Source organism: Sorex fumeus, unplaced genomic scaffold (genome assembly GCF_029834395.1).
Source record: "Sorex fumeus unplaced genomic scaffold, SorFum_2.1 ptg000018l, whole genome shotgun sequence".
Taxonomy (NCBI): domain Eukaryota; kingdom Metazoa; phylum Chordata; class Mammalia; order Eulipotyphla; family Soricidae; genus Sorex; species Sorex fumeus.
This window is the reverse complement of record NW_026606075.1, coordinates 29,921,028-29,934,939: the sequence shown is the minus strand read 5'-3', so window position 1 is coordinate 29,934,939 and position 13,912 is coordinate 29,921,028. Positions and strand designations below refer to the sequence as shown.

General features: G+C 49.2%; 1 protein-coding gene across 1 annotated transcript in view; it reads left to right on the top strand.

Annotated features, from left to right (window-relative positions):
* The window catches only part of MCCC2 (methylcrotonyl-CoA carboxylase subunit 2), a 65,525-nt gene extending 52,154 nt beyond the window's left edge, over window positions 1-13,371 (top strand). The window contains exons 13-17 of the mRNA XM_056112496.1: window positions 837-903; window positions 2,116-2,272; window positions 4,439-4,553; window positions 8,179-8,264; window positions 11,753-13,371. Coding sequence (XP_055968471.1) covers window positions 837-903; window positions 2,116-2,272; window positions 4,439-4,553; window positions 8,179-8,264; window positions 11,753-11,870 — 543 coding nt within the window. The 3' untranslated portion in view covers window positions 11,871-13,371. The remainder of the gene's footprint in view (window positions 1-836; window positions 904-2,115; window positions 2,273-4,438; window positions 4,554-8,178; window positions 8,265-11,752) is intronic.
* Window positions 13,372-13,912: the final 541 nt, after the last annotated feature.

Below are 13,912 nucleotides of genomic sequence, written 5' to 3'. Positions count from 1 at the left end.
AAATTTACCCACGTAGGGATACATGCACTTACTTGATAAAACTTTTCCTCCAGAGGGAAAAAAAGTGTAGCCTTAATTTTTCTCTTCAACTGATAGAAGAAATAGCATAGTAAAAAGGTTCTCTCACCACAATGGGAGATGCGTGATGAGAATAGACTATAGACCAAACATGGTTTCCACTCAGTGTCTCTTTTGCAAACCACAGCACTCAAAAGGAGAGAGATAACAAAAGGGGATGCCCTGCCACAGAGGTAGGGTGGAACGGGGTGGGGGATGGGGGGGTGGGAGGAATACTGGGATCAGTAGTGGTGGAAAATGGGCACTGGTGGAGGGATGGGTATTCGATCATTGTATAGCTGAAACCCAAGCACAAGGATTTGTAAGTCTACAACTGTACCTCATGGTGTTTCACTAATAAAAATTTAAGGAAAAAAAAAAGGTTCTCTCCCCAAAGCGGGGAACAGTCAGTTCAACTCTTCCTTAGCTGACTTAGAAAAAAAAATCACCTTCCATTTCTGTATTCTGCTCTTATCATTTTCCCATTGCAATTATAAAGCCGCAACAAAACTGAAATAGAGACACATCCCCACTCACACCAGAAAGACTCTTGAGTAGCATTTTAATTAATTAATTTTGGGCCTTTGAGAATACTTGGTGGTGCTCAGGGCTTACTCCTGACTCTGTGCTCAGGGGTCATCCCTTGATGGGACTTGGGGAACCATATATGAACCTGGGTCAGCCATGAGCCAGGCAGGCACCGACCCTCGTGTGGTGTGTGTGGGCGCCCAGTGTTCACGGGCTTGTTCCCATCATGCGTCTGTCTCCTTTGCTCGCAGGGGGCGCACTTCGTCCAGCTTTGCTGCCAGAGGAACATCCCTCTGCTGTTCCTGCAGAATATCAATGGTAAGACCCTGCCAGCCGGGCCCTTGCAGCGCCCCGCAGAGGTAGGAGTCCCGCTGGCCGTGCTTCTTCCTCATCTGCTGGGAGGTTCCTTGGGACTCCCCAGGCCTGGAGAGTATGTCCCTGTTTTCTTCTGCCAGGGGCTCTCTGTGATGCTCTGGGACCCCCCCCCCCCCCCCCCCCCCCCCGCCCACTCCCAGGGGGCTCTTGACCAGCTGGGCTGTATGTAGAATCGAATGTAGTGGTGCTGGAGACCCCCTCGGCCACCGGCAGAGCCCGTGCCCAGCACCCTGTGGGGCTCCCGTGCCCTCCCCATTTTCTGAAAGAAGTGCTTTGTGAGTTGCTGGCTCTCAGTCATTCACGTGGCCTCCCTCTGCTCCTGCCTGCGACACCCGCTCCGCCTCGAAAAGAACAAGCTGCTACCAGCTTGTCATGTTCTCGGATCAGCGCCAGAGGGCGCTCTCACCCACCGCCGTGTTCCCGGCCTCTGTTCCCCTTAGCTTCTGTCAATCTTGGCTTCAAGGGTGTGGAGGTGGAGCTCTGGGGGCCCCTTCCTGCAACCTGCTAGCACCTATCCTGGCGGTATCTCTGCAGTGGCCTCTTTATCTGTTTCGGTTTGAGGGTCGCACCTGGGGGTGCTTGGGGATCACTTTTGGCGGGGCTTGGGGGACCACACATGATGTAGGGATGGAACCCAGGTTGGCCGTGTGCAAGACAAGCACCCTGTGTGCGGTCCTCTCTTGGGCCTGACCTGGTGTTTCACCCAGGTCGGCACAGCTCCCCAGACCACCGGCCTGTCACATTCTGTCTGCCCCAAGCTGCCGTGTAGCCCGTTTTCTTGCTTTGTTTTGTTTTTTGGGTGTGTATGGGGGTGGGGTTGCACACCCAGCTCTGCTCAGGGTTCAGGGGTTGAACAGGGATTAGCCACATGCAAAGCAAGCCCCTTCCCCCCTGCCTTCCACCCCGTGTTCTGGAAGTTGGATCCTTTTATGTGTGAGGATCTCTCGTGTTGCTGCAGATGAACCACACTAAGAAAATTCTGAAAGTGATTAGAGAAAAGCTTTTGTTTTGCCTTTGAAGGCAAACTTGAGGCGGGGATGGGCCGTTTCGCATTAGGATCACAGGCTCCTGCCTGGTAGAATTGGTTTCAGACCAGCTGCCTTTCTGAGACCCGGCGGGTCCCCTCATCCACACACTCCGTTTCTTTTCTTCTAGGGTTCATGGTTGGGAAGGACTATGAGGCCGAAGGAATTGCCAAGGACGGGGCCAAGATGGTGGCCGCCGTCGCCTGTGCCCAGGTGCCCAAGATCACTGTCATCATTGGGGGATCCTACGGGGCTGGAAACTATGGCATGTGTGGCCGGGCCTATAGGTACGTGGTGGCTGAGATTGGGGGAAGGAAAGTGAAGGGGCTCGTGCCTGAACACTGGGGAAGTGGCCCGGGTCAGGGCCAGGCTGGCTCCAGAAAGGAGCCTGGTCGGGTTCTTATGGGGCGGGTGGAAGTGGTCCCACCTGGCAGTGCTCAGGGACTATTCCTGGCTCTCCTGTGCTCAGGAGTAACCCCCCCCCCCCAGTGGTGCCTGGGGGAGCATGTGCAATTCCAGGGATTGAATTGGGGTCTGTGGGCCAGCCGAAGTAGTAGCCACATGCATAGCAAATGCCTTGCCTGCGGTTCTCTCTGTCCCAGGGCTTTCAAACTCTTGCACCCGGGGCCCCTCCAGTCTGGAAGCTCCCTTGTTTGTTGCCCGGAAATGCTGTACTCAACTCCAGGAACAGCACCGGGCCCCTGACCCAGGCATGCCTGATTGTGACTTTTTCTTTTGGTTTGTTTTGGGACCACACTTGGTGATGCTCAGAGGTTATTCCTGGCTCTGCATTCCAGGATCAGTCCTGGCAGTACTCAGGGTGTATACGGGATGCTGGGGATCGAACCTGGGTTGGCCACATGCAAAGCAAATGTCTTACCCTCTGGTCTATCCCTCTGGCCCCAGAATTGTGATTTTTTTCTTAAAATTATCAATGATTCATTTATATTATGTTGACTAGAATATACATATTCTTTATAAATCTTGGCTCAATTATGCCATCATCAGTGTCATCTAAAAGACTGACAACGAATTTGATGAGAAAGGTACTGCTTGGCAGGACCCCACACAGGGAGTCAGGACTCTCTGGAGAAGCTTGATGGTGATAAGACTTTCTCACATAGCATGAGGAAAAGGTGAGACCTCTCACTTGGCAAAAGCTCTGTCACTTCAAATACGTAAACTAGAAAAGAAGTAAAACTTAAAATCAGCAAGCCAGTTGGCCAGCTCGAAAAGCTTGAAGGCCAACAGTTAAACAGAAGGAAAATGAAAAAGTTAAACAGCATCTAATGAAAAGCAAATATGTTCAAGGGAAGCCAGACACTCGCTTGTCTGGAATAGGTCAACAAACTTGATAATCATCTGATAAAACAACCAAAGAGAGAAAACAGATACAACAGTGTCGGGAGTGGGGAACAGATAGTAAGAGAATATTGTGACTGCTCTTGCACTCAGTAGGGTATTTTTCTCTTTCTTTCTTTCTTTCATTTTTTAATTTATTTTAATTTTTTAATTGAATCACCGTGAGATATAGTCACAAAGCTTTCATGTTTGGGTTTTAATCATACAATGATCAAACACCCATCTCTTCAGCAGTGTACATTTTCCACCACCAATGTCCCAGTATCTCTCTCTCCACCCTCACTCCATCCCACCCACTACCTCTGCGGCAGGCACCTTCCTTCTTACTCTCTCTCTACTTTGGGGCATTATGGTTTGCAATACAGATACCGAGAGGCCATCATGTTTGGTCCTTAGTCTACTTTCAGTCTACTGTGCTGAAAGTAGGCTAAGGACCAAACCCTACACATCTCCCATCCCAAGCAATCCTTCCAACCATCATTGACTTAGTGATCCCTTCTCTATCCCTGCTTCCTTCCCCCCCATCTCATAAGGCAGGCTTCCAACCATGGAGCAATCTTCCTGGCCCTTGTCTCTACTGTCCTTGGGTGTTAGTCTCCTATTATGTTATTTTGTATTCCGCAAATGCACTCAGTAGGTGTGCATGAAATAGGAAGCTGCAGCTTATGCAAACAAACAGTGGAGTCCCCTGGGGACCTTAGATCTCCTGCTGTGCTCAGGCTCCACAACTGGTGAGGAATCTGAGTGGTCTCTGGGCATTGGTATTTGTTTTATTTTATTATTAATTTTTGTTGGTTGGTTTGGGGCCATATCCAGCCATGCTCAGGGCTTACTCATGGCTCTATACTCAGGAATTACTCCTGGCCATGCCCTATGGGATGTGGGGGATCAAACCTGGGTCTGCTACATGCAAGGTAAACACCCTACCCGCTATACTATTGCTCCGACACTGGGTATTTGTTTTAATTTGCAGATGGTTATAGTGTGCAGTCAGGCGCAAGAACCACTCATTATAAAGAGAAACATGCATATCTGAAATTCATTCTCTGTGCCATACACAGAATTAATTGGAACATTCTCCTCCCATGCAGCCCAAGATTTCTCTACATGTGGCCAAACGCCCGGATCTCCGTGATGGGAGGCGAGCAAGCAGCCAATGTGTTGGCCACAATAGCGAAGGACCAGAGAGCGCGGGAAGGGAAACAGGTATGACCATCATCCCTGTCTCCAGGCAGGTGCACACCCACACGTGTCCCAACTGACCACGTCCTTCCACCAGGCCAGGCCGGGCTCTCTTAGAAGATGGTGATTTGGAACATTTTCTGCCTCCTCTTCCTTTTTCTCCTTCTCCTCCTCATTATTATTTATTCAGTAGCATCTTTGATAGAGGCATTTAATTTGAAGTCTCTCTGTCTGTTCATCCTCCCTCCCTCCCTCCCTCCCTCCCTCCCTTCCTCTCTTCCTTCCCTTCCTCCTCCTCCTTCCTTCCTTCCTTCCTTCCTTCCTTCCTTCCTTCCTTCCTTCCTTCCCTCCTTCCTTCCTTCCCTCCCTCCTGCCTCGCCTCTCCTTCCTCCTTCCTTCCTTCCTTCCTTCCTTCCTTCCTTCCTTCCTTCCTTCCTTCCCTCTTCTTTCTTTCTTTCTTTCTTTCTTTCTTTCTTTCTTTCTTCTTTTCTTTCCCACACTGGCTGTGCTCAGGGCATGCTCCTGGCTCTGTGCTCAGGGATTACTCCAGGTGGGCTGGGGGAATCAGACCCACTTCAGCCACACGCAAGGCAAGTGCCCTGCCCACTGTACTATCACTCTGGTGCTTGAGGTACTTGATGCTCATCAAAGTTTTTCAGAGTTTCCAAGGAAGCACTTCAGAAGCTCCGTGCTGAGTAGCTGTAGGCATCAAGATGTTTGATTTTTGCGTCATAGAGAGATTTAAATAAAACCAATTTGCTTCTTTGGTTATATGACTGAAAGCAGCGGGATTGTGGAGTTAATTTTCCCCCTGTTTTACGTTTTGATTGTTAAAGATACCTTGAGTGGGAGGGTCCAGTCATCTGACAAGACTCAAGTGACATTGTTATTAGGCTGAAAATAGAAATGAAGAAAGATGGAAAGGGCAGCTTGATAAAGACAAATCCGCAAGTGGCTGCATTTCAGATGCAAAAAACAAAGTTGGGGGACATATCTGGTGGTGTTTTTTGGGGGAACTCCTCCTGGCTCAGTGCTCCGGGATCACTCCTGGTGGTGCCCATGGGACCATGGAATGCTGAGTCTGAAACGGGGGCTCCCTCATTGTGAAGCGTGCACTTCAGCCCGCCGAGCTGTCTCTCTGACCCCCGGTTCTTACCTGTGTTTCTCTGCTGGAGAGCCTCCTGAGCTCTGCCTCAGTGTCTGGGCCATGTGGACCGAGTCTCAGGCATGGGGTGGTGACTTGTCCACTCCACTTCTCTTGGACGCGCTGACGGAGGAGGCGCCGCCCTCTCGACCTGCCCTTCCTGTGTGATCTCAGCCACTGGCTCTTTTGTGGAGGGGGGGTGCTTCTGATCCCCCCAAGTGCACCTGCCCTCAACTGCCAGCCCCAAGAGCCTGGAAGCTTTAGAGCTGCTCTGCCTTGTCCCAAAACTAACAGGAAGATTGAGATTCTCCCTGATGCTCTGGAGACTCGCCCTGAAGTACAGCCCTGCCCTCTGTGATTCAGAAACTGCTCTTTGCTTGGGCTGATGTGCAGAGAGAGGAATTCTTCAGTTGCACACGTGAAAAGAAAGTCCGTGGGGCTGGAGAGAGAGGACAGTCGGTAGGGCACTTGCCCTGCACTCAGCCCACCTGGGGCTGATCTCCGGCAGCCCACCTGGTCCCCTGAGCACGGCCAGGAGTGAGCTGAGTGCAGAGCTGAGTGTAGGCCTTGAGCACTGCTGGGTGTGGCCCCCAAATTAAAAAAACCAACAAACAAAAAAGCAAAGAAGAAAGTACTTGATTTTAGTTCTTTTGTCTTCCAAAATCTTGACTATAGATGATATGGAGCCGTTCAAACACATACGGAAGTTTGGATTGATTTGAAAGGACCCATTTGTGTGTGGTGTGAAATGGTTTTATCTGGGAACCTTCCAGGAGGTGTTTAGGGTCCATTTGGGGCCACTTCCTGCCATCCTGGGCCACTGGACTGGGCAGTTCAGTGCTAGGGACCACCCCACCACCACCACCACATCCCATCTGGGACCACCAAGGGCCATGTCCAGCTGTGCTGGGAGGGAAGGGGGTGCAGGGAGCAGCAGCCCCACTTCATGGCCCAGCCCCTGCAAGCACACATCCCTGACCACTGCGGTATCTCCCTGTCCCCTGGAATATTTCTTCTGACGGGGGGTGGGGGGCGCAGGGAGGAAGCACACCTACCTGTGCTCTGGGGACCACTCCTAGAAGGACTCAGGTGGTGGTGCCAGGAATCAAACCCGGGTCAGCCATGTTCAAGGCAAGTGCTATACTGTGGCTCTAGCCCCTGGAATTAATTTTTTTAAATTTCAGATACTTCTCAGGGTTTCAGAATTAGTTGGCATGAGGACTTTTACGTCCGAGTTAGTCATCACTTTTCCTGTAGCAATAATGATGGATAAACCATCATCACATTAGGGGAAATTATACTCCAGTTCCCAGGGAAATGGACCAAAGAGGTGACTGCAGGTGTGATTGATGCTTTATTCCCTTTCTCTTGTTTTCCAATGGTTTTTAGCTGCTCCCAATGCTGCGGCTATTTGGGGGTCCTCTTTGGGCGAGTTGCATGATGTCCTCTCTCTGATAGCTGCGCTCAACATTTCCCACACATGCAAAGCCTGTGCTCCAGCCCTTGAGCCCCGTTCCTTATCCATACATTTATCCTTTTTAAAATTTTTGTTTTTTTTACTAAAGTGCTGTACTCAGCAAAGGTATTCATAGTTGAGTTTTAGACATATAACATCGCAGCACTGATCCCCCTCACCAGTGTCAACTCCCTCCAGCAATGTTCCCAGCTTCCCTCTTCTCTCCAACTATATCCCCCCTCACCTCCAGTCTGTCCCGTTGACAGGCACCTTTCTGAGTTTAGTTGTTCCAGTTTGGGTGTCTTGATTTCAGTGTTGTTGACTCTGTGGTTTGGGTATTTGACTCTGTCATTCCTGAACACCATCTTTGTACCTTAGTCCCCTGACCTGACCCCCATTGCTTCTCATCTGTCTCTTCTCCCCTTCCCCTCCATGCTTTCTTTCCTTCTCCTGCCTCCCTCCTTTGGGGATCTACATTATTTTTTAAAAAGGGTGGTTTTTTTTTCATTTTTATTAGCGAAACACCATGAGGTGCAGTTGTAGACTTACAAATTTTTGTGCTTGGGTTTCAGTTATACAATGATCAAGTACCCATCCCTCCACCAGTGCCCGTTTTCCACCACCACGGATCCCAGTATCCCTCCCACCCCCCAACTCCTCCATCCCACCCTGCCTCTGTGGCAGGGCATCCCTTTTGTTCTCTCTCTCTCCTTTTGGGTGCTGTGGTTTGCAAAAGAGGCATTGAGTGGCAATCATGTTTGGTCTATAGTCTACTTCCAAAAAGGGTGTTTATTTTGAATGAAGATCCCCTACTTTCCTGTCTCCCAAAACCGAGGCTGTTAAAGGAACATGGCCTGGTACTGGACTGTGTGAGTCACCCAGCCACTGTCCATGCCTGGGTCAGGCCTTCAATGGGAGACCTGAGCACCCCAGGTGGATGCGGGCTCTGTATTCAGAAATCTGAGGTCCCCTTATTCTCGAGGTTCCCTGGAGTGACTCCAGTGGTGCTCCCGGGCACCAACCAACTGACGCCTGCCTTTCTCTTTCAGTTCTCCAGTGCGGATGAGGCAGCTCTCAAAGAGCCCATCATGAAGCGCTTTGAAGAGGAAGGGAACCCCTACTATTCCAGTGCCAGGTGGGGACCCCCGCGGTCAGGATGGTGGCCCCATGGGTGGGTGGTCGAGCAGCTGTGAAGGACGCAGTCCCCTACCCCCCTGCATATCCCTAGATCCCATGGAGATCCCCCTCCAGCACTGGCACAGTTGTCCCCCTGAATGGGTGGGTTTTCAGCGGCTGGAATGCCCCTTCTCTTGGGCCCTCAGAACCCACCCCAGTGGGGGCATCATCAGGGCATAGGGGAGTTCCAACAGGGGGCGGGCACTTTGAGCAGTTAGTTCTCATCGTTTCATCAAACCCAGAAGTATGGCCTGGTGACTCTTCGGAGACACGGCTCTTCCCAGTTGGGAGCCTGGCGGTGATGGCGTGTGCTAACTGGCACCTAGCAGTGAGCCCCTGGGCGTAGAAGGCGATTTGCCCCGGCTGGGCTATGTGTCAGTGCTCAGACATCCCTCAGCCCGGCGCAGCTCCAGGGGCTGTTTCTTCTGCCCCTTGATGAGCCAATCAATGCACACCCCGGAGTGTGCTTGCAGCCTCTCCTTGTCAACAGCAGCAGCGTTTCTTTATTCTGATGAATGGCACAAGCAGCGTCTTCCGCTTCCTCCCCTGGGCAGATAGAACAAAGGAAAGAAAGATCCGTGTCTTGCAGAATAAGGTTCTGATGGATGAGGACAAGGGAGAAAACTCGTGATAAAACTCAGGACAATCTGTTTCCTTCAGTCCTTGGGACATACCATCGTAGCCCTGCTCTCGGCACTGGGGGTAAAAAGACTGAATTTTTTTTTTAAGTTGTTCACTGTGATTTATTACATTCAGTATAAAGACTGAATGAATATTCTGGGACTGGAGCGATAGCACAGTGGGGGGTAGAGCATTTGCCTTGCGGCTGACCTGAGTTAGATTCCCAGCATTCCATATGATTCCTGGAGCACCACCGGGAATAATTCCTGAGTGCATGAGCCAGGAGTAACTCCTGTGCATTGCTGGGTGTGCACCCCTCCCCCCCAAAAAAAAAGATCGAATGGTTTTTTGTTGTTGTTGTTGTTTTTTGCTTTTTGGGTTACACCTGGTGATGCACAGGGGTTACTCCTGGCTCATGCACTCAGGAATTACTCCTGGCGGTACTCAGGGGAGCATATAGGATGCTGGGAATCGAACTCAGGTCAGCCGCGTGCAAGGCAAACGCCCTACCCACTATACTATCACTCCAGCCCCAAGACTGAATATTCTTAAAGAACAAACTTTAGTCTTTGAGAAATAAATTATTATTCTTTAAACCCTCACATAAACACAATAGCCAGTAAAAGCAAAAAAGAAATAGAAAACCATGGGAAAGGCTTGAGAAAATGTACATTTTATACTCAGAGTTTTGATTCTTTTTTTTTCTTTTTTTTTTTTTAAGTGGAAGATTTTTGGTAGAAGTTCACAGTATTAAATTTTGAAAAATAGCATATTTTGTGTGAGCCCTTCATTGGATTTTCAGCCCTGGCGGAGAGAAGTCATCTCCTGAGAAAGGCTGGATCCTTTATTATTTCCATCTGACATTAGTATTTTTCAGTGGATTATCGGCTGGAGAGCAAATGGCCCGGGTAGACTTATCTCTGAAAACAAAGGCAGAGAGACAGCAGGGTTTCTGCAAATTTCTCCATCATGCCTAGCTCTTGTGTTGAAGCACTTGGTGGCAGAGAATCAGCAACACCCTTTCAAAGACAAAAGGATTGCCAGGCCAGTGCAAGTCTTCTTTAGGCTTCAAAGCCTAAAAAATTGAGAAAATGTATTTTTGTAAGTTGTAAATTTTGTAAAATGTAAATTGAAGCTATCTGTTTGGGGAGCTCTGTCCTACCGGCTCCTATAGATTCTCATGTCTTGTTCTACCCTTACATGGAATACACTCATTTTCTTCTGATTGGTGGGTATTATGATCAGACTTTCATCAGGCATATAGCTCATTAGGGTCTCTTTCGAAAGCCATCATTCGGGGTGAGGGGCCACACCCAAGAACTACTGGATCAATGACAAGGGGATAGAGATCTCTTCCAGTGGTGCTTGGGGCCCTGTGGTGCTGAGGATTGAACCTGGGGCTCCAGCATGCTAAACGCACACTCCAGTCCCTGGAGCCATCTCCCCAGCCTTGGGAACCATCTCTCAGTGTCCATTGATGGACCAGCCTCTTGCTATGCTCTCTGCTACAGGCTTCATAGGGAGTGTGATAAGTTGACCTGGATACAAATTACAGCAGTGGTCCTTTTTTTTAATTAGCTGTGGATACCTCAGGGTCCCTATTATGAAGGTTTTATGGGCAAAGATCTGATGCATGGTCCTTCAGTGTGAGCATGTTTAAAAATTGATGCTCTGTCCGGATGCTGATGGCAGTTTGTTGTTAGTAAGCAGAGTGCCCCCTACTCGGAGTGCCTCTAAAAGGCTATTGCTCTCATTCATTCCTCTTTATAAATTTAAAGTCATTGGTCCAAAGTGAACTAGAATGTCTGCCTAAGATTCTGTTGGAAGCAGTTTCAAAACTACCACTTATTGCTGCAAAAATTTAAGAATTAACTATCCCCATGTTTTATTGATAAGACTGTACTGAAGTCTGTTCAGTTTGTTGTGTGTGTGTGTGTGTGTGTGTGTGTGTGTGTGTGTGTTTAAGTGTTTGAGGGGCTGGTGAGATAGCACAGCAGGTAGGACGTTTACCTTGCATGCGGCCAACCCAGGTTCGATTTCCAACATTGCATATGGTCCCGAGACCGGAAGGAGTAACTCCTGAATGCAGAGCCAGGAGTAACCCCTGTGCATTGCTGGGTGTGACCCAAAAAGCAAAAAAAAAAAAAAAAATAGGAGTTTGAGAGTTGTTCATTAGAAATTGGTTTGAGATCATTCCTCAGGCTTAAGTGTTTCTGCACTTTAGTAGTTGAAAGGACATCAGCTTGATTTGTATGTTTGTGCGGGCAGAAGAGGGGCAAAAACGCCTTTTCTGATACCAGCAGAAATACTTTTGACTCAGGGATTTGTTTGAGGGTTTTGTATCACAGCAGCTCCTGGAGCTATATACTCTGTATGACATTCGGTGGGACCTGGCAGGGAAGTCTTGGCAGTTCTTTTTCTTCTTATCTTTTCTTTTCTTTTTTGTTTTGTTTTGTTTTGATTTTTGGACCACACCTGGCACTACTTAGGGCTTACTCCTGGCTCTGAGCTCAGGGATCACTTCTGGTGGTCCTCAAGGGACCATAAAGGGTGCTGGGGATTGAACCCAGGTCAGCCACGTGCCATGACTTCCAGGGCTGGAGCAATTATTGCAGTGGCTACAGCTCTGGCCCTGGAAGTCTTGGCATTTATCCTCCCTTTGCCCCTTCCTTGAGGGAGGTTTCTGTTGTCTGAGGTGACAGCACTGATTGACTATTCAGGACGGCTGTGCCTGAGCTGAGGGGACACTGGTGTTTTGGGGTATGGAGGACAGAGACGGCTAAGTGCAGTTGGGGTCCTGATAACTCTCATCGTCTTCTCTCTCAGGCTGTGGGATGATGGAATCATAGACCCAGCAGACACCAGACTCGTCTTGGGTCTCAGCCTGAGCGCCGCACTCAACGCTCCCATCCCGAAGACTGACTTTGGCGTCTTGAGGATGTAACTGCAGTCTAAGGCAGCTTCCGTTGGACATGTGTCCAAAATGAACGCATTAGTAGCCTTAACATTCTAGACTTAAAAACAAACAAACAAACAGAGGTTATTATAGTAAGATCTTTAATTTTTCTCTTTCTTTTTTTTTTTTAAAAACACAGTGCTTTGTACTTTTCTAAGTTAAAACCCAGTAAGGTGATTGATGGGATGACTCTAAATTCCTTGTAAGTGTCCTCAGTTTTCTGCAGCTCAGCTGTACCACCCGTCGACGAAGAGAGTCACAGAGTGGTTCTTCCTTAATAGCGGGAAGAGTTCCGTTATCTTGCTGATTCCAAGTATCAATCTCTGAGGTTATGAAAGTGTTCCACTGAAATCATTTTGATTGTGCACAATTTTTTTTCACACACTTTTTTTTTTAAAAGATCTCTATTTCTTCTAAGAGTCAGACTTTCCATTGTGTGCCACCTGGCTCTCCTTACTCCGTTACCCTCAGCCCTCTCCAAGGTTGTGCCACTGAGCGTCTCATGGCTCTACTCTCATGCGTGTGCCTTCCAAGCACTCCACATGCCCTCCTCCCCCAAATGCCATTCTCTGCTGCCATGCCAGGCCTTTCTCTAGGTTTTGCTCCGGCCTCCCTGCTGTTCGCAGTCAGCACCTTCGTAGCCCCCCTTTCTTTCCCATTCACCTCCAGGTCACCGTTTTAATGAATTTTAACTCAGAAACTGTGAATCTATTCTTTTTCTAAAGGATATACAGATTGCACAAAAGTATTTCCTCATTCTCTGCCCTTTGAAGTAGATTCAGTAGGAGAAGCCCCAGAGCTTCTGCCAGTGCCAGGGGTGGAAATCAGGGCCTCATGTGGGCAGGGCACACACTCCTTCCTGTTATGGCATCTCCCGAGACACTGCCTTGAAGGCTCTCCCGATTGTCCCCCAAGCCCTGGCCCCACGAAGCACAGGTTATCTGCAGGATTGGCTTTATACTCCTCAGGCGTCAAGCTCTGTTGACTTTGCTTCCTTGTGCTGGCCTTTCCCCACTGTTTTTGTCTTCCGCTCCCAAGGGCTGTAGCTGTGATCCCCCTGCCTGCAGCCTTCCCCATCGGGATCCAGCTATGCTAGACTCTGTCCAGTTCTGTGAACCCACAGAATGTCTCCCACCCGAGGGCCTCCTCTTGCCTCCACTGTCGTCCTCTCCCTTCTTCATCGGCACTTAGCCATTGTGCCTGGTCCTGTTCTGGTGGGGCAGGCCTTGGCTCTGTGCTTTCCCAGCACTGTCCACTCCCCCGGCACACACTCATGGCGGGCATCAGTGTCTCTTGGTTCTTTTTGCCCAGATCTCCAGTGCCTGGTCTTTCCAGTTCAGATGGGTTGAGTGGGGGTGGGGAAAAAAGCAGATTGTCATTGTTCGGCTCAAGCCACATGGCTCTGGAATGCAAATGATTTATCATCAGATGAATAGAAGTATCAGAGGCTTTCCTAATAAAATCAGTATTTCTGAAAGTTGTATGTTCATGCAAGACTGCCTCTTTGTGTATCAGGGAGTCATAATTTTGAGATGTGTAGCATAGATGATCAGCACTGAACGGTAATGTTTCAAGAAGGAACATGGGCTGGAATGATTGTACAGTGGATAGGAAACCTGTCTTGCATGCAGCTGACCCAGGTTCGACCCCCAGAATCCCATAGGGTCCCCTGTGCACAATCAGGTGTGATAACTGAGCACAGAGCACAGAGCCTAGAGTAAGCCCTGAACGTCACTGAATATCCCATCCCCCCCCAAAAAATAAAGGGAAAACAGCAAATCTTGTATTTGGGGGGTGTCACATGTGGTGCTGTGGGACTACTTACAGCTCTGTGCTCTACGGTTGTTCCTGGTGGCACTATGGGGGACCATGGGTTCAGACTGGGGCCTCCTATATGCACAGCATGTGTACTGCCTATTGACCCATCCAGTCCCTGCATTCATTTCATTTTTTTTTTCATCATCCTGTTAATCGTCTATTGCCTCGAGCAGGCCCCAGTAACGTCTCTTTCACCCTAGCCCTGAGATTAT